General features: G+C 41.7%; 2 protein-coding genes across 2 annotated transcripts in view; one reads left to right on the top strand and one right to left on the bottom strand.

Annotated features, from left to right (window-relative positions):
- The window catches only part of LOC128714585 (signal-induced proliferation-associated 1-like protein 2), an 81,365-nt gene extending 59,947 nt beyond the window's left edge, over window positions 1–21,418 (bottom strand). Inside the window, exons 1-2 of the mRNA XM_053809458.1 lie at window positions 21,316–21,418; window positions 2,649–2,727 (exon numbers count right to left, since the gene is read on the bottom strand). Of these exons, the coding sequence (XP_053665433.1) occupies window positions 2,649–2,705 (57 nt within the window). The 5' untranslated portion in view covers window positions 2,706–2,727; window positions 21,316–21,418. The remainder of the gene's footprint in view (window positions 1–2,648; window positions 2,728–21,315) is intronic.
- A 1,594-nt stretch (window positions 21,419–23,012) lies between these two features.
- On the top strand, window positions 23,013–24,552 carry LOC128714417 (protein fuzzy homolog). The gene is made up of 3 exons (XM_053809292.1): window positions 23,013–23,090; window positions 23,169–24,247; window positions 24,495–24,552. Exons 1-3 carry the CDS (start codon window positions 23,013–23,015, stop codon window positions 24,550–24,552), a joined length of 1,215 nt encoding a protein of 404 aa, XP_053665267.1.
- The last annotated feature ends 92 nt before the right edge of the window (window positions 24,553–24,644 follow it).

Raw genomic sequence — 24,644 nt, 5'->3', positions numbered from 1 at the left:
TGGATTCTTCTTTTTTATTAATACTGTTTAAATTATTTTCTCAATTTTCCAGTAAAAATGCACAGTTATAAACCCAACCAATAATCTTGCTTCACACATAGAATTTACTCATCATGAAAAAAAACTCAAAGCAAAACATTAAAAAAGAATCTCCAAGAGAATCTCTCAGTGAAGAATCGCTGTATTGATAATTGAAACGCAACACACAACGAGTGCAATTTTTCATTTCGGTTCAAGTTTGATGTTCTTATTTGATTTACTGCTATTTGTGCAGTGATAAGAAAACATCGTTATGCGGTCGGTGACAACACAACAACAAAAAAGCTAGCAAACATCTGCGACAAAGTGTTCAATAAATTGCAAATTCTTCATCTTGATACCAAATGATTCCAAAAAATGGCACCCATTTTCCAAGGAGAATCGAATGGAACAATGAGTATTTATTGTTTATTCATTGCACGATATTTAAAAAAAAAAAAAATAGAATACTCTAGACCGACTATATACAGATTTGCCGACCCCATAAGCTGCCATCCCATAAATTTCACCCGGATACTGCGAAACAATTCATCGGGCCAATGATTTTTAACACCGGAAAGAACAACCGATTCAGAATCGGTAAAGGTTTCGTTTTCGATTGCGATCATTAAAATAATAACGATGACTTGACTCTCCGGCAAAGGAGCCCACACACCAACAAAACTCCATTCCCCCATTGCCCTTAGAAGCTTCTACCCGTAAGCGTCTATAAAACGTGGCTACCACATCCACATCCGGTGGATGGGTTTTGATTGCGAAAGTGAAACGCACTTTGCAACAGCACAACTTAAAGCCATAGCGAGCATAAGAAGATCACACCACATCAACAGGGATAGAATTAAACCGCAAGCGCATCAGAACCGGCACCGGTATAAACACAGTCTGTGAATGAGATGCTGGATTTTTATTTTTTATTTTTACACAAACATAAACACACTCACAGCGCAAGTGAGCGAAAGGCAAGAGAAGCGATGCATCATCCGGCAATACACACGCAAAACCCTTCCACCGCTCGTCCTCGTGCACAAGGCACGCATCGCCGATCGTTTGGTTGATCTTTACCGACCGAACTACTAAAGAAGGGCCCGCATCTTTAATCGTGCCCATACGGATTGAGTGCTAGCACTTTTTTTTTTTGTTTTTGCGCATCACAATCTCAGACGGTCGATTTACACTTTCGCGCCGGATTCCAACACCCCTAGGGGTGGGTTAAATCTACCAATAAGTAGAGAGCGTCGCCCATAAAATTTTCCAAAACCCCCCCTACCCCCCAACCACTGTTGTGTGTCGCCATGCTGTGCACAAATCTTTGTTTTTGCCGAAGACGTTGGGCGCGAGAAAGGGTCTGGAATGCAACCAGACCGTATGCGGTTATAAGTTGAAACTTGTGTGGGGTTCGAAATGAAGTAAAAAGGAAGTTTATAGTTACCAGCCTCTTGCGATACCCTTTCGCATTCGTTTTTCTTGTTCGCTTCCTTTCCTTGGACGCGATTTCTTGTGTGTTCAGGAAATGTACTTAACCGGAAATGCCGGGCAAATCTTGGCCGGCACACTGATACAACTATTTTAAAAATACCCCGCAAATTTGTCATGCTGGTTTACACTCCGGAATGTAGGAAAGCATTATTTCGCATTTACTTTCCCCGACAGAATCCGGCGTGAACAAAGCAGTGTACACTTTCCAATGCGGAACACTAAAAATTCGACTAATACGTAAGTGTATAGAAGATTGAACGCCATCTAGAGACAATAACAACATTATCTTACACACTTGGCGATAAAGATGGACTGTATTGCATTTCATTCGTGCACAACGAAAACATTAAACAGCGCAATCCAAAGGTCACGAACTCCAATTAGAGCGATTTTGGAATTTGACAAACGCCAAACACAGTTTTGCACACCACCGGTACAGTGAACAAATTGGGACCTGTGGTTGAAAGTAATTTCCGGTAAAAAATAAACAACCGATAAGAGGCTCCTTGCTGAAATGTTCTCTCTTTTTCGCTTTATATTTGCACTTGAAAACTCAAAACGGAAACAGATGCATAAAGGTTGGGCGTTATCAAGGTTCGGAGCATTGAACAACATTATCAACCACTGGCCCGATGTGATGAATTCTTCTTAGCTTGGGGGAAACGTTTTTCGCTATATAATAACCCGGGATAATCAACGTATATTTTTTCTATGAAAATTAACTAAAAATTAAAATTGTACAAAAACTTTTATAAAGAACCGTTATTAAAAAAGTAATAATAATAAAGCATTATTACTATAAGGAGCAAATAACAAACGCAAACGAGAGGCAACCCAAATTAAAAATAAATAAAGTAAACACGTCAAAGAAATCATAATAAAACAAAACTAAACAAAAAAAATACCAATTTACGCTAAAACATACGAAATTAAAACATCTACTAAACACAAGTAAAAAAAGAAAACAAAACTATTCGGAGATAAGAATATACGCAAAATTATCATAAATATTTAAAAATGATAGGTAAAATGAAGAAACATCATACAACAAATATACCAATCAGACCACAAGCATAAAAAGGGAAGAATTTCACAAACTAACAAAAAACAAAACAAAACAAAACACACTTTACCTTGGTCTTCTTAGCGATCGGATAATGGACGGAGGAAGCTCTGGTTCTATGATACATGCAAAGTGTACTGGCGACTTACCTGAAATAAAAAAGAGAAGAGAGAGAAAAAGAACGCATAAGCACAAAGTAATAAATTGCATGCAAACCCGTAAAAAAACAGCAAAAGGTTAAACATAAATTGCCACCAGTTCATGCTTCAACAAAGGAAAAAAACAGGTATGTCGAAAAACATGTTTCTGGCTACATCCGAGGCACTGCTGCAACAACAGTCACAATCGCGAAAACGTGTATTGTTCTATCATGCACACCATTCGGCTCCTCTTTTTTTATTGCCTATCCATTTCACGATAGGCAACACCACATGCGAAAATGGTTTATGTTCATATCTCCAACCGGCTCCGGGTCCGTGTTTTCATTCCCTCGCGGGAACTATTCAAAACCCGAAAAGAACGACTTTCGGCAAGTGTTCTTGTAGTGCAATTTGAATTCCGGTATATGCAGCATGGCCAACATACGCTCCCCGATTGCACCTGTGTGCATGGTTTGAGGAGCAAGTCCGAACACCATTCCCTTCCGTTCGGGGGGTCCGTAGCTTCAAGTGTGCTCAATCAAGCGGAAAAGAGAATAATAAAAACCGGGCAACATCGAGCAACAGACGACAGGCAGTGCCGCGCGTTCACAGAACAAAAAAACACACACACACGACAGCAGCAGCACACATGTGCGCAAGGCAAAAGGTTGCACTTTTATCGTGTATTTTATTGCTTGGAGCTGAGAAAAAAATGAATTCAAATACATTCGAAATAAGTCAAACCACCGGCAACTAATTTAGCTATGGCGCCAAATGATGCATGAAATCAACCGTGGGTAAACACAATCAAATATTTTGAATTTTATTACTACACGAACGTAACAGTCGGTAAGCGGTAAGAGAGTCATCATATTGTGATTAATTTGCATTTCCCTTTTCATTTACAAGCGTGTTTTGATGGAACTTCTCGAAAGGAAGAATAACATATATCCGAGATGGTTCATTATATGGTACTTTATTACTAAACGGTGTTTTTGCCTTGGTAATTAAAAATTTTTTTCATATACTTTTTTTGTATCTGTCCTTCAGAAACCTTCACCAGCACCGGACAATCGAAAAAATACAATAGTTACGCAGCTTTCAATGCAGGAAATTTTGCGACAAGCGAACCACGCCATATATCGAACACACATTAGTCCCCAATTCGCCCGAAAGCGAATGTCAACGGGAAACTGGACGTAATTTGCCGGATAACGATGTAAAATTACAAAATATGACACCAGCCCAGGTAAGACGAACAACTCGCCGCCATGAAGCAGTTACACAAACATCCATTGTAAAGTTCCCTTTTTCGGAGCTGCACAATAGTATGTGCAACTCCGTGCGTACCCGACGTGCCCCTTCCTGAGGTGCTACTACTACAGCGTAGCCGTATAATTATTTGCACCGGTGCACTGCTGCTGCCTCTTCGCTTACCCGGCGAGATCCGAGGAAAACATTTGCACGGTAATCACATTTTTCCTGCAGCCTCCTATAGCTCGCTGCATACCGAACTGATGGATGAATGATGTTTGCGCATGTGTAAAACCGCACACGGGCGACACCGGTCGTGCGACATTACAGTGCGCCAAAACTTAAAACCCTAGCCTTACCCGCCGATAAGCAACAAACAACCGTAAAATGAGTTGCCGGCTGCGAGTCGCGTCATCGCCACCCCGCAGCAAAACACGGTGGTAACACACAGCTGGAGAAGAGACTTAATTGCAAAAAAAAAAAACGGCGGCACCGTTGCATAATGACAACACACGGAACTCCGGTGTGCAAGAGGTGGTAGGTAGCAACAGCAGCATCATCATCATCATCATAAGCTCCCGTGTTGACCGGCTTTAGGTTTATGGAGCATTCTGGGGCGGTAGCGAATCGATTTGCATTATCATTTACCATCATCAGCAGCAGTGTGCATGATATCTTTGCATCACGTCACCCAAAGAAAACGGTGAAGCGGTTGTGGGAGAACTAATAACGTTTGTGTAACAACACCGGGTGCCATACCCAAAAACCAATTGGTGTTACAGAATATGCGGAAAAAACACAATTCCAGTTCAATTGTGAAGACAAATAGGTAATTTAACGCGCACGGTAGCTAAGACATTACGCGTAAATGGGATGACGCAGTAACTAACAATTAAAATCTGTCCATGTATCTTAATGTCTAAAGACGTCTAGACTTTCGAAACAGATTATGAGACAGCTGGTAGATAACATAAATTAAGAAAGCGAATAAGCAGCAGTTGATATCGCTACGGAGTCGCAATTTAAGACAATCATATTAAACCAAATTTCAAATAATTATTTTCAACATTTGACACAGGAAATTCGCAGTAGTGAATACAATACCCTTCCTAAAAAAATCGTAACTAGAATTATGAATGATTAAAGATAACCAACCACAATGTTATGTTTGCCTTAAATTGTGCCACAGTTGTTATATCATCTGATTTCCATAGTTTAAATCATGAACAGCAACCTAATCTAAAGCTTCTGGGGCTTCGGAATCCCTGGAGAATTGATATCGACATAAAATAATAATTATTTTATACTACAAAAAGAGTATTTTTGATCTTATCAGTATCATTTTTTTTCTAACACATATAAACATATAAACATACATATAAAAAAAACTTCCAATGACATTTAGAAATCGGATATTTGGACTTAATTTTTAGTTAATCACCTAGGTCTTGATGATCTTGTGTAAAGTGACTTTACTTTTAAGCTGTATTGGTTGTAAGTTTTTCCCCCTTTAAACTATTAACATGATGAAAAATAAATCATTTACTCAGGCCTCAATTCCGACCACTGATACTTCCCCATGGATGATATTATATACGCACAAACAAATATGTTAAACCGTACGAGTTCTCTGCAGATATCATCTGGCACCACAACTGCTTTATCGAATATCACCTTTTTCTCTTCAGTCCTTGTACGTTTACGATTGCGAAAACAGATGTTGCTCATCTCCCTTTCAGTGCCAACCGATGTTTATTTTTGGATTGGACAGTTGACCAACAAAAAAGGAAGGAACCTGAACTCTGGAGGTAACGCAAACAAACACCAGAAGTCTTACCACCCAAACTCTTTTATTTAAATTCTTCCCGATAAAGGATTCTTTTACTATTTGCTTTATTTCTTCTTCGAATGAGTTCGGACCTAACTAAACAGTAGGAACTGTGGATAAAACCTTAACAAAATACCCAACTACGTATGAATAACACATCTGGCGTTTAGTGCCCGACGATGGTGAGATAAGACAGAAGCGGAAGGAAGCATGTGCAGAAATTTCCGGTCCAACATATCGCTACGGGGTTCGTTGTTGCACAAACAGCTCCGTAAGGCGATTGGTGATTTGTTGCACATTTGGGAAACCACGATACATAACCGTGCCCCCCTCCCACTACGGATGGCATTGACGCTGGAATACACTGAAACCATTGGTGATACTGATAAGGAAAGTTGTTGGAGCAAGGAGAGAGAAAAAAAACTTGCTATTACTTAAACTATGCCACGATAGCTATTTGTCGTTTGTCACCACGTTTGATACTTGCTAGCACCAAATTAAGCGTGTCTTTTAAACGATTTTTCCCAAGTTGCTCTTTTTTTTCTATGCCCACCCAGCGAGCAATCAAGCTCAAGTTGTCTGTGCCAGTAAAAACCATCGATACCTTCGATGGTGCGCTAAATGGACATGATAATCGAGGGCCGTACGTGAATAAGATCATGCGAAAATACGTTCCACGGTACACCCAGCGCATTGGGGTGCTATCATACGGTGGAAGGTTATGGATTGTGCATGATTGATTGCAATTGCAGTCAGCGATCAATCGATTCCTCCGAGGTAAAGGTCTGTAATAAACCGTAGACAGCAAATCAGAAGGTGTCGCATATTTTGGACAGGCTAGACGTGACGTGATGGACAATCATGGGGCGCCAGATAACGTTTAATTTCCAAACCGGATCCATCGTCTGTGAGTGTGAGAGCCATGCACGCATCTTTAAAATAGTAAATTAATTTAAAATTCAAATACAACGATATTGGAACCCCTTAATCAGGTGGAGGGCAATTATCCATTTTAGGTAAAATCGTATCTAGACAGGGATTTGCGATTAAAGTATCGCTCGACGAAACAAAGTAGCGAAGCGAATACAATGTTTATCTTTACTCGAAATGGAAAAAAAACTTATTTCAATAATAAACTAACTTAACTTTAGTTCCTATCCGCGGGGGAGACAACTTATTTTCACAAAACCCCACCTCATGTTATTTAATCTAACCAACACACCGATAATGTATTTATTTGGCAAATAACTAAACACCCCAACCATTAGGACCGTTTATCACCACCACGGACAAGCGAATACACCCTCAACATTGGGGGAAATTGGACGGAAAACTTCAATGCAAGGGAAGCGCGTAAAAATGATGTTTACATTACGCTATCCCTATCACACCGTTCGATTCTAGCGTCCGAGATAGGAAGTTTATTTCCCTGCCTTACTAATGTTTTTGGTGGAAATAGAATCGCAGAACTCTAATCGAATAAACTGTCATTCCTTCCTTTTCCGGTTATTTCGTATTAAACTAGCCGCAGGGCAACAATCTCCCCCATCGAGATTCCAATAACACAATTGCAGACACGTGCAGATCATTTTGGCTCACTAGAATTTAATGGCCAAATTGAGCATCCTAAAAGTCAATTTCCTATTCATACTATTAAGGGGTGTCTCGCTTGTTCGAATGAGTACAGAATTCGATTATTTCTTGCGTTCCCTTACTGAGCACCGCTATAGACCTTTTTATCCTTGTCCAGTCATACCATCGTCATTGTTCATGCTTGGTACTTACAAGGACATGAAGACACATCTGGTTGAGTTAAACCATCGATGGGAAATAACGTCGCTAGGAAAGAAAAACTCCAGCTCAAACATTTTCCACTCAATTTCCCAATCACACTGCTGAAAGTCGCACAGAACTCTCAACAGTGCATCATTTTACAATACCAGTCCCTTGTTACACTCGCAGGCTGCAGAACCATCCCTTAACAACTTATCCCCATTTACGCTGCGTGTCATTTGGAGATTTATGGTCGACCTCGTATTAAGCCCGTACACTCCCATTTTATGGTACCCAGCATCGGCAGCATCGCCCACCACACCACCTCGTAGCGATGAGCTTGCAATATAAGATGACAGGAACGCTCAACCTTTCAATGAAAGCGTAACCTTTACCAGCGCATCGCAGTGCCAAATATGGACTGTTTTTTATTGTTCTTTTTGTTTCGTATGCACTAACACACGCAAGAAGTTTGATTAAACTTTCCTTTAACGTTGTTCCGCGCTGACTTCACAGTACAACACAAAACAGACGCAGTAAGAAGTAGAAGAACCCATAAAGAGGAAGTAATCGAATGAACCACCCCAAAAAACGCGAAAGAAAATTAACCAACCAGACAAAACAAAGCCATAAACCACACCAGAAACAACGAAATACCTTCACCCGTTGAGGGCGAGCGACCAACAACAAAAAAAAAACCCCCGAAAGGGAAACATTCAATTTTCGGGGTAGTAAAACGCACCCCGAAGGTCGTTCGCCAAAAGGTAGTCCACGCGCATTCCGGACAACACGGGGCACTAAAACTGCTCCACTCGCGCAACCAAATCAAAAAAGGGTGGAAAAGTGGAAAATAATACACAATCGGAATGCAACTTCAGCAAAACAAAAAACAAAAAAGCGGAACAAACGCACACACATGACCAAAACAGTGCGCCGGCGGCATCTCGAAAAGCCGCCAAACCTTTTGCAAACACAAATCGAGCCACACGCACACACGCACGATGCAACACGGAACGTTTCACCTGTCCACACAACAACAAGCGCTATACAAAAAAACCTTCTCAACAGGTTAATTTTGGGCTTTCTTTTTCGAGAAGGGAAGCGTTTCTGGGTGTTGCTTTCTTTTTTAAGCCAACATACACTAAAAGACTTGTTTAGTGAATGAAGAAGGTTCGTCGCCTGTTATCAATCCACATAAAGTAATGCAAAATATTTTAGATATATATTTTTACTCTACATAGCCTACCGTATGGTACAGTTTTATGTGAGGAAAACGTATGAATGACAAATGACAGGTGCAAATTGGTACACTATGCTTACCCAAAACTAGGGTTCGTCACTTGTGGCGTATCAAACGATTTCAAGGCTTCCATAACTGGTGCATTGTAACAAACATCGAAAAAAAAAATTCGTCGCATCTTATAACTAACAATGAGATGAATTGCTTATAGAACATTAAAGGACAAACACTCACTACTCTTCCAAAAATGAGACTCAAATTCAAAAGAAAAGTCAATTTTGCTAAACGCAACCAACCGTGCAGAGCGGGTAAAGGAAAAAAGGAAATCTTTAAACAATTTCAAACAATAGTCACGAAAGGAATTCCGTCCTCTCTTCACATTCGCAATGGGCTCGAAGAAAAGAAAATGAAAAAAAGCGAGGAGAATTTATTACGAAAAGGCATCCGATATGAGAGCAAAAAATACTTCAAAAAGAAAACATTCCTAACGGATATTTTTACAATCGATCAGAAAGAATCAAATTTCTTGCACAAAGGCAACGTATCTTTAAAGTAAAACGGTTGTAGAAAGGAAGACAAAACATATAAACCCACTACTATGTTTGCAGCCATTCTCAATTCCTACGGTTACGCTGCAAAGACATTCCCATTCAAACGCATCGCGATCGTGTTGTGTGTGTATGTGTGTGTAGAAGCGTTCATTTTGTTCCTTTTGTTCCCGTTTTCCGTTTCATTCCCGCAGCGCTTCGATGCGTCATACCGGTCGCAAATTTTAATCTGCCGTACTATTTATCAGCCCAACGAGAAGAAGGCGACCGAAAAAAAAATATGCCCGTAAGTTACAGGGTTTTTGAGATGACAGAACAACGCCAGAGCCCTTTCACCACAAGCGCAACACATGACATTTCAACGGCCTTACTAGACACCATATCCGCAGCAGGCATACTTCATTGGAAGCACATGATATCACAATCGCAGCGCAGCTTACCACAAAACTCGTACGACGCTAGAAGTGAAGTACGATTCGAGGAATATAAACGTGTTCTAGGATGGTTGGATGGAAACATATTTAATTCTATAAATGCAGTTAATATTTTTTTTGGATCAAAACGAACATTTGATTTGGTTGGCAAAATCCTTCTCAGAGCGCGTTTATACTCCTCGGTTCGAACTTCACTTGGAATGTCATGTGCTGCGCTTGTGGTGATAGGCGCTTGTCTTCTAAAAAACCCTGTAAATTACTTAGTGAAGAATGTCTAATGCTACCATACGGTTTAATTCATTGTATATTTGAACCTCATACTAACTTCGATTTACTTCACTAAACAAAACAAACATAGATCTCATTGCGGGACAATTTTCAAAATTAAAACTAGAAAATCCTTTTCTTTTTAATTATACCATGCCTAAAAAAACCACTCGTTAGTATTGCTGTTGGTAGGGTGTTGCATGTGCACTTTTCACCAAAACCATTTCCCCGATTAAACTTACAATCCCTTGGATGGATGAAGATTTTCATTTGTTAAAAACACAATCCGAATACTGCGAATGGCATTGAACCAACAAAAAATCTTTTTTTTTTGTTGTAGCGCCGTTGACATGAGGAGGAATTTTATAGCCACCATCGTTCCCTTCGAGCCGGGTTTTACGATATCACACACCGAAGAAACGTGTTTTATATGTGCGCCATATTTCCCTTCTGTGTGCGAAAAAAGGAAGTGCAAGTAGGGAAAGGCAAAAAAGGATCATTGAAGTTCTGCAAAGAACGGTACGGGCATGTGTGTGTGTGGTATGTTGCATTTCTCGTAGGATTGTAAACGTCCAACGTGGCGAGCAGCAAGATGGAAAAAAGAAATAAAGGAGCAGCAGCATGAGTTATCCCTTCCGACATCTGTTAGTTGCTGAAAGGCTGATAGCTGTCACATGGGATGGTTTGGTTTTATCCAAACATGTTTTCGGGGACAGAAATTTTTTCACAGGACTCATCTCTTCTCACTACTTTATTGACATTAAAATGCACACTGCATATGCAACCAAGCATTCGCATGGATTGTGGTGAGCATTTTTCTTCATAGTAAATTTTAAAACCCTCATTATCTAAGCAAATGGTTGGCCAACCCAAAACGGTAGTATAATTCGACTTTGCATTAAACATATGTTTCCACATGTTCCACAAATAACCGCACGGAAACGATCCAATGGTGCTGAGTCTTTTTTTTGTTTTACTGGTCGTTTTCCTATTTCCCGCACACTCCACACAAATTAGAACCAGCTGTCGGGGGAGAAAGAGATTATTTTGCACAACTTCATGCCATCCTCGGACATAATGTTTCTTTCCCCGGTACAGACAAGATAAGCCATTAGTATGCACCATCCGTATCCGTACCGAGAGAGAAGCAGAATAGATTTTCATATAAAAAAAAAACCAAAACAAAAAACCTCCGACGTGACGTGAACGTGATGCGTTGCGAATGGCGCAACACATCACAAAACTATTCATATTTTTCACAGACGGGCTCTCGTGCGCGTAAAGCAAGAAATGCGCAACGCATCATATAAAACAACCAAAATTTGCCAGGTTAAGGAATATTTTGTCCACTAGCAAAAACGTGCGATTACGACCGGTGCCAACTATCCGGTGGCATGCGACAAACGCCAACCAGCGAGCGATATTCCGCCCCTTGTCAGACCTGGTGGCGGAACGTGAAACATGAAAATCACGTCACGTTTGGAGGGGGGTAGGCCGAATGGTGTCGAATTATTAATCGACTAGTTTGTCTTGTTTTTTTTTCGACGCCAAACAATGCAAATTCATCCAAACAGTAGCACAGTCGCTGTTTTTTTTTTATTTCTACATATTTTAACGCGCATATCTGTGCTTTTTTCCGAAACAAGGCGCATAAAGCATCCTATCTGAGGTACGTGTTAATATTTCTCCCTGTTTTTTTTTATAACTGCATGATGTTCAACAAATTTTCCTTTCAATAAGTCTGTTGAAACATAGGTTAAATCCAAACAGCTTGGTAATGGTAATGGTAATGGGTTCCATCATTCACACGAAAAAAATAAAACTGAAACAACCAGAAATGATATAAATACAAATGATTTTTTTAAAATAGTTTAAAGATTTTTATATTTAATTATTTATTGGAGTCTATTATAAAACAGATCTACAGAAATCATATGCAATGCAATTGTTTAACATTAGTACTATCGGACCAGCCATTTTGCCTGAAACGCTTCTATTAAGCCACGTTATTTGTTAAACAATGCTTCAATATAATACACTTCTAAAACATAATCCAGCTCTTTCAAATAGTTTGCATAGTGACTTTCAATACAAAAAAAAAACTTAAAACGCTCAAGGAAGTGCTCTATTTCCATTGTACCAGTGATCACCCGGAAAAATAATTCTCCTAAAATAAAGCGTACCTGGACCACCTCAAGGCTAACAACAACTCTTTCCACAAACACTGATATTCGTGTCTTCAAAAATTAGAACTTCAAAGCTATGACACAAGACAGAGTGCATTCCCACGACGGGCACACAGCGCTGTTAAATAATCATACGCAAAACCTCGAGCACATTTGCACTGTTCGTGTGTCTGCAGACAGTGAGGGCGAAGGGCACGGAAGGGTGGTTGTTCCGTAGCATACTCGTACTTCATCTCCCTCGCCCCGCATTAGGCCCCCATTAGCTTGGTGGGCAAAAATTAAATGAAGCCCTACGTAGAACACACGGCTTTAAACTCTCACAACTACACCAAACCCTTCCGGGCGCAGCATTGATCGTGACCAAACCGCTTACATTTGCTACAATACACACACACACACAACATACAAGCACAGCCGGGAGCTTAACCAATACACACAGTAATGATTCCATGGGCAAAAGACGTCGGTCGACAGACGACCCCCGCGACTTACTGACTCTGACTGATTGGAGAGTACCCCACTTATGCAAATATCCAGAAATAAACCGCGTCTTTCAAGAGATTGCGCACGCCATAGAGAGCATACCGATGTTGGGGAGAACGAGGCAGGGCGACCAGGGGAAGGATAAGTGACCAACCAACCTTTCCGGTTTCGATCCAAATGGTGGATGTTGGGTGATTTGAAAAAAAATACAAGAGCGGCTCAGTCGGTGACGTTTGCAAAATCGCATGTTTTACATGTTACTCACTAATTTATCTCATTCGCTTTGCGTGGTTTATGTTTTAGCCATGGGGTTTTGAACTCCGATAATGATCGATGAAATGTCTGGTATAGCAAAGAGATACTGATAAAAGTTAAACATCGGTTGCTCCTGGATGTTTTATCAGGCACAGAGGGGGATTTTCAAGGACATTGTGGTTTTTGGAGGTTTCTGGTATTTACAAATATACTTCTTACAGGGTTTGGATGGTTGTTAAACGATGTCGTAAATATAATTATTAATTACTTGACTGAACTAATTTATATACTAAAAAATACTGCCGAAATTGAAACAACATAACAATTGACAGATTGCTCTTCAGAACGTTTTTAGGAAAAATGTCCATGTATGTTGGCACGTTTATCTCTTTATGATTGCAAATTTCTCTTCATCGACTTAAAATAACTCCCAATGACTTGCAAAACTACACCAAACGGTTGACATGTTCCCTTATATGATTCGAAACCGTGTAAAACTTTAAAAGAAAGAAAATGCCAATAATTGAAGTATCTCTCGCATTATTAAAGAGATCATAACGATCAGTTAATCATAACCAAGGCATTGGGTATCAATACTATCCTTTTGATTTTGGTCCTGTTAATTTATTTATAATGATAAGATAGGATAATGTATTTGAAAATTGTTTAAGAACTTATCAATGTATTCTTTTACGAAAATGATAGATGATTATCAATCCTTAATAAGCAAACCCCTGCCATCCAAGTATATTAATCCATTGAGGTAAAACAAAATGGGTGAAAATAATTTGTCACAACAGACAACAAAACAGTTGAACTTCTTAATTTCGTTAGATATTTTACTCACACTAGTGATTCCTCTCTCTACTGTTTTTTTGATGGACATTTCTTTTTCCTCTTAGCGAAATGTTGCAAAATGAGACCCAAACCCCGTTAGCGCGTAAAGCTCCCGCGTTCCTTAACAACAACAAAATAATGTACGCAAATGCGTTATGCTTCCGCTAGCTTTGTTTCCCTCGCACACCACACAGCCCTCTAACCATTTGTGGCTAATTATGCATTCCCATATATGTGCGAAACGGTGTGTCACTTCACCGATCCGTTCCGCTCTTTCCTTTTGCGTAGCCGGGCGGGCGTTCATGTTCGCGAGCTCGGTAGCATATAAATGAATTCATGTGCATAAACGAGTTCGAATCTCCTGTTGGGGCGAACCGAATGTATGCCACCTTTGGTTGGCCTTCCCCCTGATAGGTGGTGGACAATTATTTACTACTGTTTGAACAATTTTGCTGCACCACACGCACGGCATGCTGGAGAAAAACAAAACACCACAGCAAATAGGCTGTGGTTGTGTTGTTCCAAAACATCAGCGAACAAACTGAGGAAATGCTGTTAAATAAATTCAAAATGATAATGTAATGTACACTACTTTTTGATCCGCCCCAAGTTCCCAATTTGCTCAAAATCTAAACATTAATGATGGAAAAAAACGAAGAAAGAAAAAGGTATCACGCTACAATAGCGATGCGACCCGGGCGAGGGGGGATTTACCCACTCTGTAGTACCATTCGCAAACATGAAAACATTGAGTGAAAACATTAAATATCGTTCACTTAATTTCTTACCTTTCACAGCCCAAAAAAAAAAACGAGAACAGAAAGACACAATGTTTTCGTCGAAATGTCATAATTAACACACGCACAGCAGCAACACAACACGGACGGCGGGAACACGCCTAAAACATTACACCACCATCGGGGCGCGTTTGAATACATTGCCATTGTGCGGATGTGGGGAGAGATGCAGCCAACAGGCGCGTTGTCGAAGTGTTGTGAGAAGATACACAAAATATACACACAACTCCACATCGCATTTAAAACTCGACGGTGCAAACCGACAACGTTCCATTGTTTTTTGCCCTCTGATTGCATGCAACGGTAACAAACAAAATGGACAATGAAGTGGTTGACTTTTATCACGTTGTTGCTGCAACTTGGAGACTCAAACGAACCGAATGTGATGCTTCTTCGCTAGAACTGCACGCGCATAAATCCTTCCGCTTTAGGGGGGGGGACCTTCCGCCCAACAACGACCAACGGTGTAATCCGGTTCGATTTATCGGTCACGTGGTATTCTAACTTCTACAAAAAAAATATCTGCTTACGACACGGACTACAACTCCACGGAGCACCCTAACCCGATAAGAACAATCAAAGGTTAAATAAAGGTACCAAAACCATCGATGGTTCTGCTGCAGGCATTTGTTTCGCACGGTTACACGGAAACAATACACAACTACAAGTGTACTGTTCTGTTCCCAAAACTCGCTACTAGACACCCATAGCACACACCAATGGGTGCCCACCCGTTCACGAAGCGTATGCTCACACATCACCCAGGCGTGTTGGTGGGTGACCAATTAGTGTTGTATTGCCGGTTGGGGACGTTGTGGGTTTCGCGCGGCGTGGTTCGGTGGTAAGTCTTGCCACAACGACGTCCACCAAACGTGGTTCCTTAGCATTCCCGAGCAAAGAAAATGACGCAAAGCCTCCGCAAGCGCAACAATGAACGCAAACAAAAGCGTATTCCTTCGCTCCGTGCGTCGACTGGCGAGTAAAATACGGCTGGTACCTTATTAAAAGGTCTGCCATACTTTGGTTAAAGTTATGGTTTGGACTCACTTTTTTTTTGCACTATCTTGCAATACTCGCCACACAGAAGGTGAGAAAAGAATAAGTAAGTTGGTTCTAATTAAGTGTCTTAAACATTTGCGGAACATTTTTTCCACTACGGTACATTCCGTAAAGCCTTTGAAGTTATTAACGGAATAGTTAAGCCGCACAATGCAGGGTTCTTCGTGTGCCATGTTTCATCACTTTCATTCGCTTTACTCAAAGATAACTTCAAACTTTCGAAAAGAGACTGTAATACCTTCAAAAACATGAACATAAAAACAAACAACATTCAAAAACAACATACATTATTTCGGTTAACTAAAATATTGTTTCATATTCTACAATATTTACACTCTATTGCCATGACGACTTTTGTTCATGTAAAAACGTATTGAATTCTCTAATGTGACAACATTGGACGCAAATATTCGACGCTTTATGGAGAGGTTTTTTTTTGTGAAAAATAGTCTAAAAAATAATTCAAAAGGCGTATTATACGAGTAACCCTGTAACGATGTGCTTACGCATGAAAACGAACGCTACACCTAAATTGGCACTGATTGCGCTTTGCGCAAGTATATGCGGCTGTAACGAAGGTATAATTAAAAAAGAATTACATAGAAACAGCAAAATAACAAACAGAGCATTTAAATATTTAATAACTTCAAGAAAAATGGCTTAAACACACCTTGTTTTGCAAATCGAAACAAGTCTAAGCAACTCTTAAATCCTTGTCGTTTTAAAGTGTTTCTCAATAAAAAAAAACAACAGCACGGGTACAAACAAAAATGTTGTCCCAAATCATGGAACACGTGCAACTTCGAAAGCATGAAGCATGATTGTCACCAATATTGTACCTCAATCTCGTTTAAGACACCCTTGGTGGCATGTGGCTCACACTCAGAGAAGCATGAATGAACTGGTTTCCTGTTTTGGTCCCCAAAACACGACAACACTACCCGCGCACGGTGTCTACCAGATTTGATATTTGACGCATCGGAATTCGGGTCAACATCAACAACAGTGTATATCGATCACGTTTTTTCACACCGATAAGCCACCGTCGCGCACACACTTCGCTTATCATCACGGACTGCCACCAGCCAAACAAAAGCGAACCAAACAATCAGGTCACACCACGCAGGCAATGAGCTGAGCGAGGAAAATTGGGGAGGGAAAAGTGATACGGATAAAATGGAGAGTGGAATTCCGGCCAAAAGAAGCTTCCAAATACACCGCATCACAAAAAGGAATAAAAAAAACAAGAAAAGACCCATCAAAAACAGCAATTATCCGCACAATCGGTTGGTAATCATAATCGTAAAATGGCCAGTTCTCCAGGAAGAAGTCACCCGGTTGTCGTGCACGAACATAAAAATTGGAACAGATCCGGAGGAATGCATTTCTCCTTAGACCCACTCACACACACACGTGTGGGGAAATTAAAAGGGAAAAGGTGGCGCCTGGGTCGCGTAGGCAGGAAGGACGTTTCAGTCTGGAATGTCTCCCAACAGCAACAGAGCTTGTGTCTTTCCGCACGTCATCATCTTCAAATGTCCAATGCATCTTCACACTTACGCTATCGGAACCTGCCTCTTCTATCCAAAGCAAAGTTGTTGGTGGTTAATGACGGATGAGAAGTACTGTCCACATTGCGCATTGCCTGCGGTCCACTATCAAAACCCTTCCACCACTATCGTTTATCCACGGTTTGTCACTCGATCGGCACAAAATCCGCGGGGTGGCCCCAGACGACTTCAAATTCGCTTTCTCCTTTCCTCGCTGGGAGAGTTTTGTGATCGGCAAACTCGACACGCTACGTACCGCACCACTTGACGAACGGATGTAAGCAGACATCCGCTGACTTGCAGAAGCTGGACACATCCGCAACGTGTGTAGGGTGGACGACGTCGTGATAGCGAAATACATCGCTTTAAAACTTCCCATCAAACATCCAGAGTAGGGTGCGGGTATCGATAAAGGGAGAAAGTTTTTCCTCGCCTTTAAACACTTCCCAGCGGACATTATTGTTGTTCTTCTCACGCTGCAGAAGTACCACATTGTCGGCACTCGTGGCGGTTGACCGTTCTTTTCAGCGAGCATTTTCCAACTGTCTAACTAGAGACAGGTTTATGATATGGTAGAAGAATTCATCCCCAACTGGAGACGAATCGCAAAAAAGGACGGGAGGAAAAGTTTTCCTTCCACCATCGAAACATGTCAGACAAACCGCTTTTTGGGAACTCCCGGAAGGCGCTACCCATTTTCACAGCTGGTGGACACACACTTCCGCCGCACCCGTAGCCAGTTGCATTTCGCGAACCCCAGTCAAATGTGTCACCTTGGCTTTTCCGAAATGATTTTCCGTTCCACATTCCGGCGCCACGCCTTGATTACGGCCCTGCCACCATTAGAAGTGGTTAATGAACCGAACATAGCACAAACTAACTCGCCATCCACAATCGACCACCATCACACGGTTTAATGAAGCCATTTCTTCCCAAAACTACCGGATCAATCTTGATGGTGTTTAATCTTTATTTACCCCGCTGTCAACGAAGCGAAAAAAAGCGACCTAAACCGAGCTCCGTCCATCATCCAATAAAACGGGGATGCTGAAGACGCCAGTCTGCAGCGTCTAAAGCCATCGCGCGGTCCAACTTTTATCAATTCTATGATGATGAATTACCAGCACCCGGTCGGGCAGAAGCATTTCCAACGGCATGGCATCTGGGCAACGCGTCATCATCTCCGTCCGTGGAAAGTACCAGCAGGGCATAGAAAAAAAAGGCCTGATGACCCCGTTTCCGAAAAAAAAAATCCACAAATCCCCAATGTAACTGAGCAACACCGCCGGATGGCCTATCGTCCGACCAACGACAAATACAATACTATCGCGACGGAAATCTTTCTTACACACGCACCGTGCTTACTTGCGTGTATCGTACCCCCTCAATCCCTTTCTCGATGGCGTTCTCTGCTCCCGCGGCCTCTGTACGTAACGCACTGCTGTTCCCACACAGCCGACCGATACGCAGACCGGCCAGTAATGCTCCAAGCCACAGCGCGCCACTCTGGTCGCGGTTGCATTATGCGCGCACGCGAGAACAACGGACAGTTGTTTTTTTTTTTTGCACAACCGTCTTCCACTCGGTCTCACTTTTGGGTTGCAACGAGTGTGTGTGTGCTGAAGAGACCACGACCGCAAAGCAATGTGTAAACCCGCGATCACTCTGGGTCACTAATTTTCGTGCACAAACTGGCTCAGAAAGAGCAATGGCCTTCTGCTCAAGAACAGACCGAAATGTCGGGAAAAAAAAACGTTGGAGAAGGCTGGGGACACATGCATCATGCGACTGTCGCGTTTTGCGCTGTGGTGGACACGACTGCCCAACATTTGTGGAACGAGGAGTCACATCCAATTGCTGGATAAATTGCTGTGCGTTCAAGTGACGTTAGGAAAGCACTTCAAGGTTGGCAATGTGTATTTTCCCCAAGAATTCCCGGACCCTTTACGGCGAAAGACCCAATAGACACAACTGACGTTGAAGGAACCGTTTGTGATTTAATGTTCGATCACAGGGGCATCTCTAGTTCTAAAAACCGCTTTTTAATTGTTCCTTCTATATTGACTTTAGCTCAGTGAAACCGAAAGGAACAATTAGTTTCATTTTGTAACGCTTTTAGTTTTCTTCTGATTTACTTTCAACACTGCGCAAGCTTCCAGGTACATCAACTTAAATCTACACCATCATTGTTGTGGAAGCTGTTTCGCCCAATAAGGTTTAAACCCGACACGATAGCATAATCATGTGTAACTAACTGATTCCGATCCGAAAACATCTAGAAGAAATAAAGGGTTCAGAGCTTCGAGCTGAGGCTTCTTCTTTTTGTTGTAAATTTAACACTAATCTTCCTTAAGAATAGCTATGAAATCAGTAATGCACGACTAGAAATTATAAAACATTGCCCTTTGGAACGTCTTTCGGAAGCTGCCCACGAATAATTGGTGTTGCGCTGTACGTTCGACGATCTCGAGGGCATGATCGAGCAGCGATTGCACGAAGATGTTCAACACACATCAGAGCAAGATGAAAAGCTAGCATGCACGCAGCAAATAAACCCCCAAAAACCGATCGGCGTTACTTATAAATTTTACCCGGTAACACTATTCTTATTATCGATCAATTCGGTTCGGTCGCTTCCGAACGCAACGAATAAAGTTGGATAGCTGGAAGTCGAATCCAACCAACTATTGGATGCCGAGGACGGGGCATCGTTAGGCATCGTTATGTGCGATTGCGAAAATAGAGCACCAAGCGCCATCAGCGCCCACCGCAGAGTGCTCGGACACGCGGCAAGTTACATTAATTACACACATCATAACCCCTGTTTCGCTAATATGCCTCGGCAGAGAGAGTGAGTGAGATGGAAGTAAAGAGTCCGAGTAGCAACCGCCTGAGACCGGACAAATAAAGGCGCCACAGCAGCCACAAATTAGCGCCACGAGCGCGTCTCTGATGATCCTTCTTCCTCATGGCGAACTCATCATGATTGAAAAATGCTGTACCGCGTTCTCGCATTCGCACCCGGTATAGTAACAGCTGAATCTCGCACACTCAATGCACGGCTCTTCATTCATTGTATCGACACGAAAAAGAGAAAATAACTATATTCAATCAGCTTCCCCGTGTACAAAAAAAAAAACCTTCAAAATTTTGCTAAGCGTCCGAACAAAACGGTTGCTTGGTTTCGTTATTAGCATAATGCGCGTATGATTCGATCGTGAAGATGATCGCCGTGTGATGTCTGGTGGTGGATGGGGACTCCATTATACATCCATATTGCTTAATTAATCTGTGAGGTTCGTTGTAATGAAGACAAATCAAATGCAAATGGGCCAAGAAAATAATGACACGCGATCATCTATTTTAAATTTGAAATAGAAATCTTCCTTATTACAGGCGTTCTAACGCCCCTCTTCGAACGCGAAAATGGGATTTCAAACTTCAATCGTCACCCAAATCGGTCACCCAAACAAATAAAATTCGTCACAAAAAAAAAAACATTAAAGCTCTCCTACACCCCGATGGCACGGAATCGAAATGATGATGCACACAGGCCAGGTGGAATTTCTTCACCGTACGTCACCCATCCGCGTCACAGTGCCAAAAAGCATGCGGACTGAAGATGATCTCATGGGCCAATCATTCAACCAAGCATGGCGGCATGGGGTTGTCTTCTTTTGGCGATCTTATCGTTCTGTTGTCGTCTGGAGGAAGTCGAATGATGTTACTATTTAATCGCAATTGAGAATTCGCAGTAGTGCAGCGTTAAAACGAGCTCCTTACATGATCGAAGCTTGTTCAATAACCATGCATTAATTCCTCAGAAAAGAAAAGAAAGAAATTGATGAGAGTTCTACTGCCAGCTCCAACATAAATTGAACTCAAAAATGCTCAGCGTAATGCGATATTTGGGGCGGCCAGTTGACATGATGATAGCGGCGCCGGTCTTCACACTTTAATTTTAAACTTTAATGCATATATTGAGTTGATCCACACTTGAAACTAATTGCAAGTAGTCTATTTAAAATGTACTCCATAAGGTTTAACGTACTCCATAGATCAGACTAACAACACATTCATACTTACATTCACAACATCCGAAGAATCCGACGATAAGCGCTGCTTCACCGGAACACAGAACAGAGCCAGATTTGCTGTCCTCTTCTAACCTTCGCGCACAACGAGGAAGGGAGAATGGGGCACTTTTGTTATATCCGGGATTATTTTACAGCAAATACCCGCGGCGGCTTTTTCGATGGACACGCCAAACAAATGCACACGGTGGCGGTTTGTTTCTTTCGCTTTTCACTTTATGCACCCGAAAAATTTAATTAGATCGTATTTTTTTTCACGTACACTTTTTTAATGCCCGATGTGGTAGTATTCTTCTTTTGCACTTTTATGCTGCCAGCTTCATTCGCTTTTGAATTGCACTTTTCTCGCTGGTGTCGTTGTGTCGTGGTCGTTTGATAGTTGCATACGGAAGCTTGCACTTTCGCATGCTCCTACGTACGTGCGTATGTATGTATGTATATGCGTGCGTGTGTACAAACACTAAACCTTCTTCAAGCACCACCTTCACAAACCGCGTGCGAAAAGGCGAAAAAGATCGTGTTAATCAACACTCAGCACACCACTAATCGAGGGGCACAACTGTATGATCACATGCAGCAGAGCGCAACATTCGTCATATAGCATAAATCGATGCTTTGCTTTTTCTTTCGAAATTTGCTTTAAATCATTCTTTGGTTACAGGACGCTTTCTCGCTTGGTATTGTTGCGTTCTGAAAACACTTCTTCTTCACTGCACCGTCATAACTTGTTGCTCTTCACATGCGATGAAACTATTTGCTGGAATGCTTCTGCACAACAGAACGACGTATGTGTGTGTGTGCATATGAGGTGCTTTAATAAAAGGCACAAAATCTAACTGTTGTCACTGTTTTAATCGCATAACACTATTCGTCAAAAAACTCCTTTTTTTCACAAGAAACACACCAAAAGAGCACTTTATTGTTCACCAAAACCGCTTACAAAAAGAGACGCTTGTACGCGCACCAAAATCAAGCACAGAGCAAAACTGCATCCGTACACTTCGACGTTTCGAACTAAAGTGAGAAAAGACGCCTGACTGCTCATTCTTCGCGTTAACGCAAAATGTCTCTCCCGCTCTCGATTCCATAATCGCTCGTTATGTGAGAAGCCATTGCAATAATAATGAATAAGAAGATTGACAGTTGCATACCGGTCGCCAATGTTGCGCTCTAGCGTTTGTTGCACGCAATAAACCACAAAAATGATTTTATCTACCAAGAAAGATTTGAAAGCGCATTTTCCTTCATTAGAACAATTTAAGAGGGATAAAATTACCCACTCCTAACACAAAGAGATCACTTTTAAACGGTTGACAATGATAGGGTAGATAATATAATAGCATAATAGAGTCAAATATGCTGTTATTTTGCTGTGTGCCGTCAACAAGACCCGCCTTTATGAATTAACACAATACGCTTTGCTTAAACAATACGCTACAACACGACAAGACAAATATAATTCCTATTTTCCTAGAACTAATAAACTATGATCGAAGCTAAACGGCCATTTTTGCTTGCCGTTTTGTTTTAGCTGTCAAATATCTCCACGCGTACCAGCCTGCTTGAAACACGCTTGGGCCGATCTGTTGCGATCGTGTTTGTTTACAACTTTATTTTATTTACAGTTACACATTTTCCTTACATTTTTACCTTATCACAAACTATCGTCAAAAGTTCCCAGAGACTAGCATGTCCATACACCTGATGTGCCTTACCTCTGATGGTGGTGTGCCTATTTATTCGAAAAAAAGAGGCGATAGCGAGAACGTAACTAGAACACAATAACGATCCGACATGATCGTACATTGATCGCGGCTAATACACGCATATCTGTCCCTTTTACAGCTTCCCTTTTCCACGATCGCCTCGCTGAATGGAGTTCATATGTTTTGTAAATCGCAGGGCGTCGATCTGCCCATCACGTACCTCGAAGACAGCATGATCATGTGGAAAGAGTTCGAGGGTACGATCGTGATGATCGGCATTGCGAGGGACATTACCGAGAAGACACTGCGCCATCTGCTCGATTACTCCTACCAGGCGATGGTGTTTTGCGTTGGCATACATTCCATCAAGAAGATTAAGAACATCGATCGTTTTAAGCGAGAGTTGAAGAATTACTATCCCCTGATCGATCAGCTGCTTGAGGTGGTGGAAAGTGATCTATTTCGCTACGTCGATTGTGTCCTGTGCTCGGAAAGTATGGGCATGTTGACGAAGCTCAACGAATTTAGCGTCCAGATAGGTTCGCCCTTTTGTGCGCTTCTGGTCCGGCAGCGAATCGCTTGTGGAACGGAAGGTTGGTGGGATCTGGATGTGATCGATCGGAAATTGCTAATGTTGCTGCTAAACGCTTCCAGCACCATCCAGCAAGATGTACCGGTTTATTTGCCAAAAAAATCACCCAGCATTGCGTATCGCTTCATAAGCATACCGCTGACGCAAGGAGTCAGCATCTGTGCGCTTTGCGGTGCCGAACCGAAGTATGATGTGTTGCAGGGACTAAGCCAACAGTTCTGGATGAGCGAACTCGACGTGCTAATTTCGGCCGAGCAAAAGTATCCGAAAAGTTTCAACACTGGTGCCGAGCTGGATTCGCACATTTTGGGCTTTTTGTTGCTAAATCGCGAGCACGCTAAATACGTCATGTCACGGGGTGCTGTGCAATCGCATAACAATGCTCCCGGTGGAAAATCACGAACGGGCACAATGTCCAGTGGAACATCCGCACATCGGTTAGACATTCTGCGATCGTTCTTCCATCAGTCGGTCGATGTGATGGAGGACACGCTTCGGGAAGGCGATAGGGTAATTAATCTTGAACAGTACTGGTGTTCCGACTATCACAAATGTCACGCCCTTATCGAGGGAAGCAACGTTCTGTGCGTGCTCTACACGTCCGCCATTCCAACGCCCATCATGAGGTAAATGATTTTTTATTTGAAAACAAAATTTAAAACATGGGCCCAATTAATTATTAAAATATTTTGTTAAAATTGTATATTTTATTATCATCGGTTACACAGTTTGCATGCTTATTTAGTGTGTGTGTAATGCTTTTGTTGTCCATTAATCGTGATCGTTACGAAACACGTACACATAAACTTAATATTCACACGTTTCTTCACCTTCCCTCTACACCTTTATCATTCTCTTCCTTTGGCTAAATAGGATAGTAACACAAAAAACACTGAACACGTTGATATCGGATAAGGATGTGTGCTGGTAGCTGAATCGACGCGGACGACAACTGGGTGACCGTGCTGGTTATATCATCATTCAATCATCTCATCCATACGGTTTATTTATATTCCATATTAT

The sequence above is a fragment of the Anopheles marshallii genome, chromosome 3, assembly GCF_943734725.1.
Source record: "Anopheles marshallii chromosome 3, idAnoMarsDA_429_01, whole genome shotgun sequence".
Classification (NCBI taxonomy): domain Eukaryota; kingdom Metazoa; phylum Arthropoda; class Insecta; order Diptera; family Culicidae; genus Anopheles; species Anopheles marshallii.
The sequence above is the reverse complement of the archived record's forward strand: the minus strand, read 5'-3'. Positions and strand labels throughout refer to the sequence as shown.

What these genes read in the sequence shown, in the direction of transcription:
- LOC128714417 (XM_053809292.1), top strand. Translation starts at nt 23,013, where the DNA reads ATGTCCATACACCTGATGTGCCTTACCTCTGATGGTGGTGTGCCTATT. An exon ending in AAAGAGGCGATAGCGAGAAC is followed by an intron (nt 23,091 to 23,168) that starts GTAACTAGAACA and finishes TCCCTTTTACAG; the next exon opens with CTTCCCTTTTCCACGATCGC. An exon ending in ATTCCAACGCCCATCATGAG is followed by an intron (nt 24,248 to 24,494) that starts GTAAATGATTTT and finishes TTGGCTAAATAG; the next exon opens with GATAGTAACACAAAAAACAC.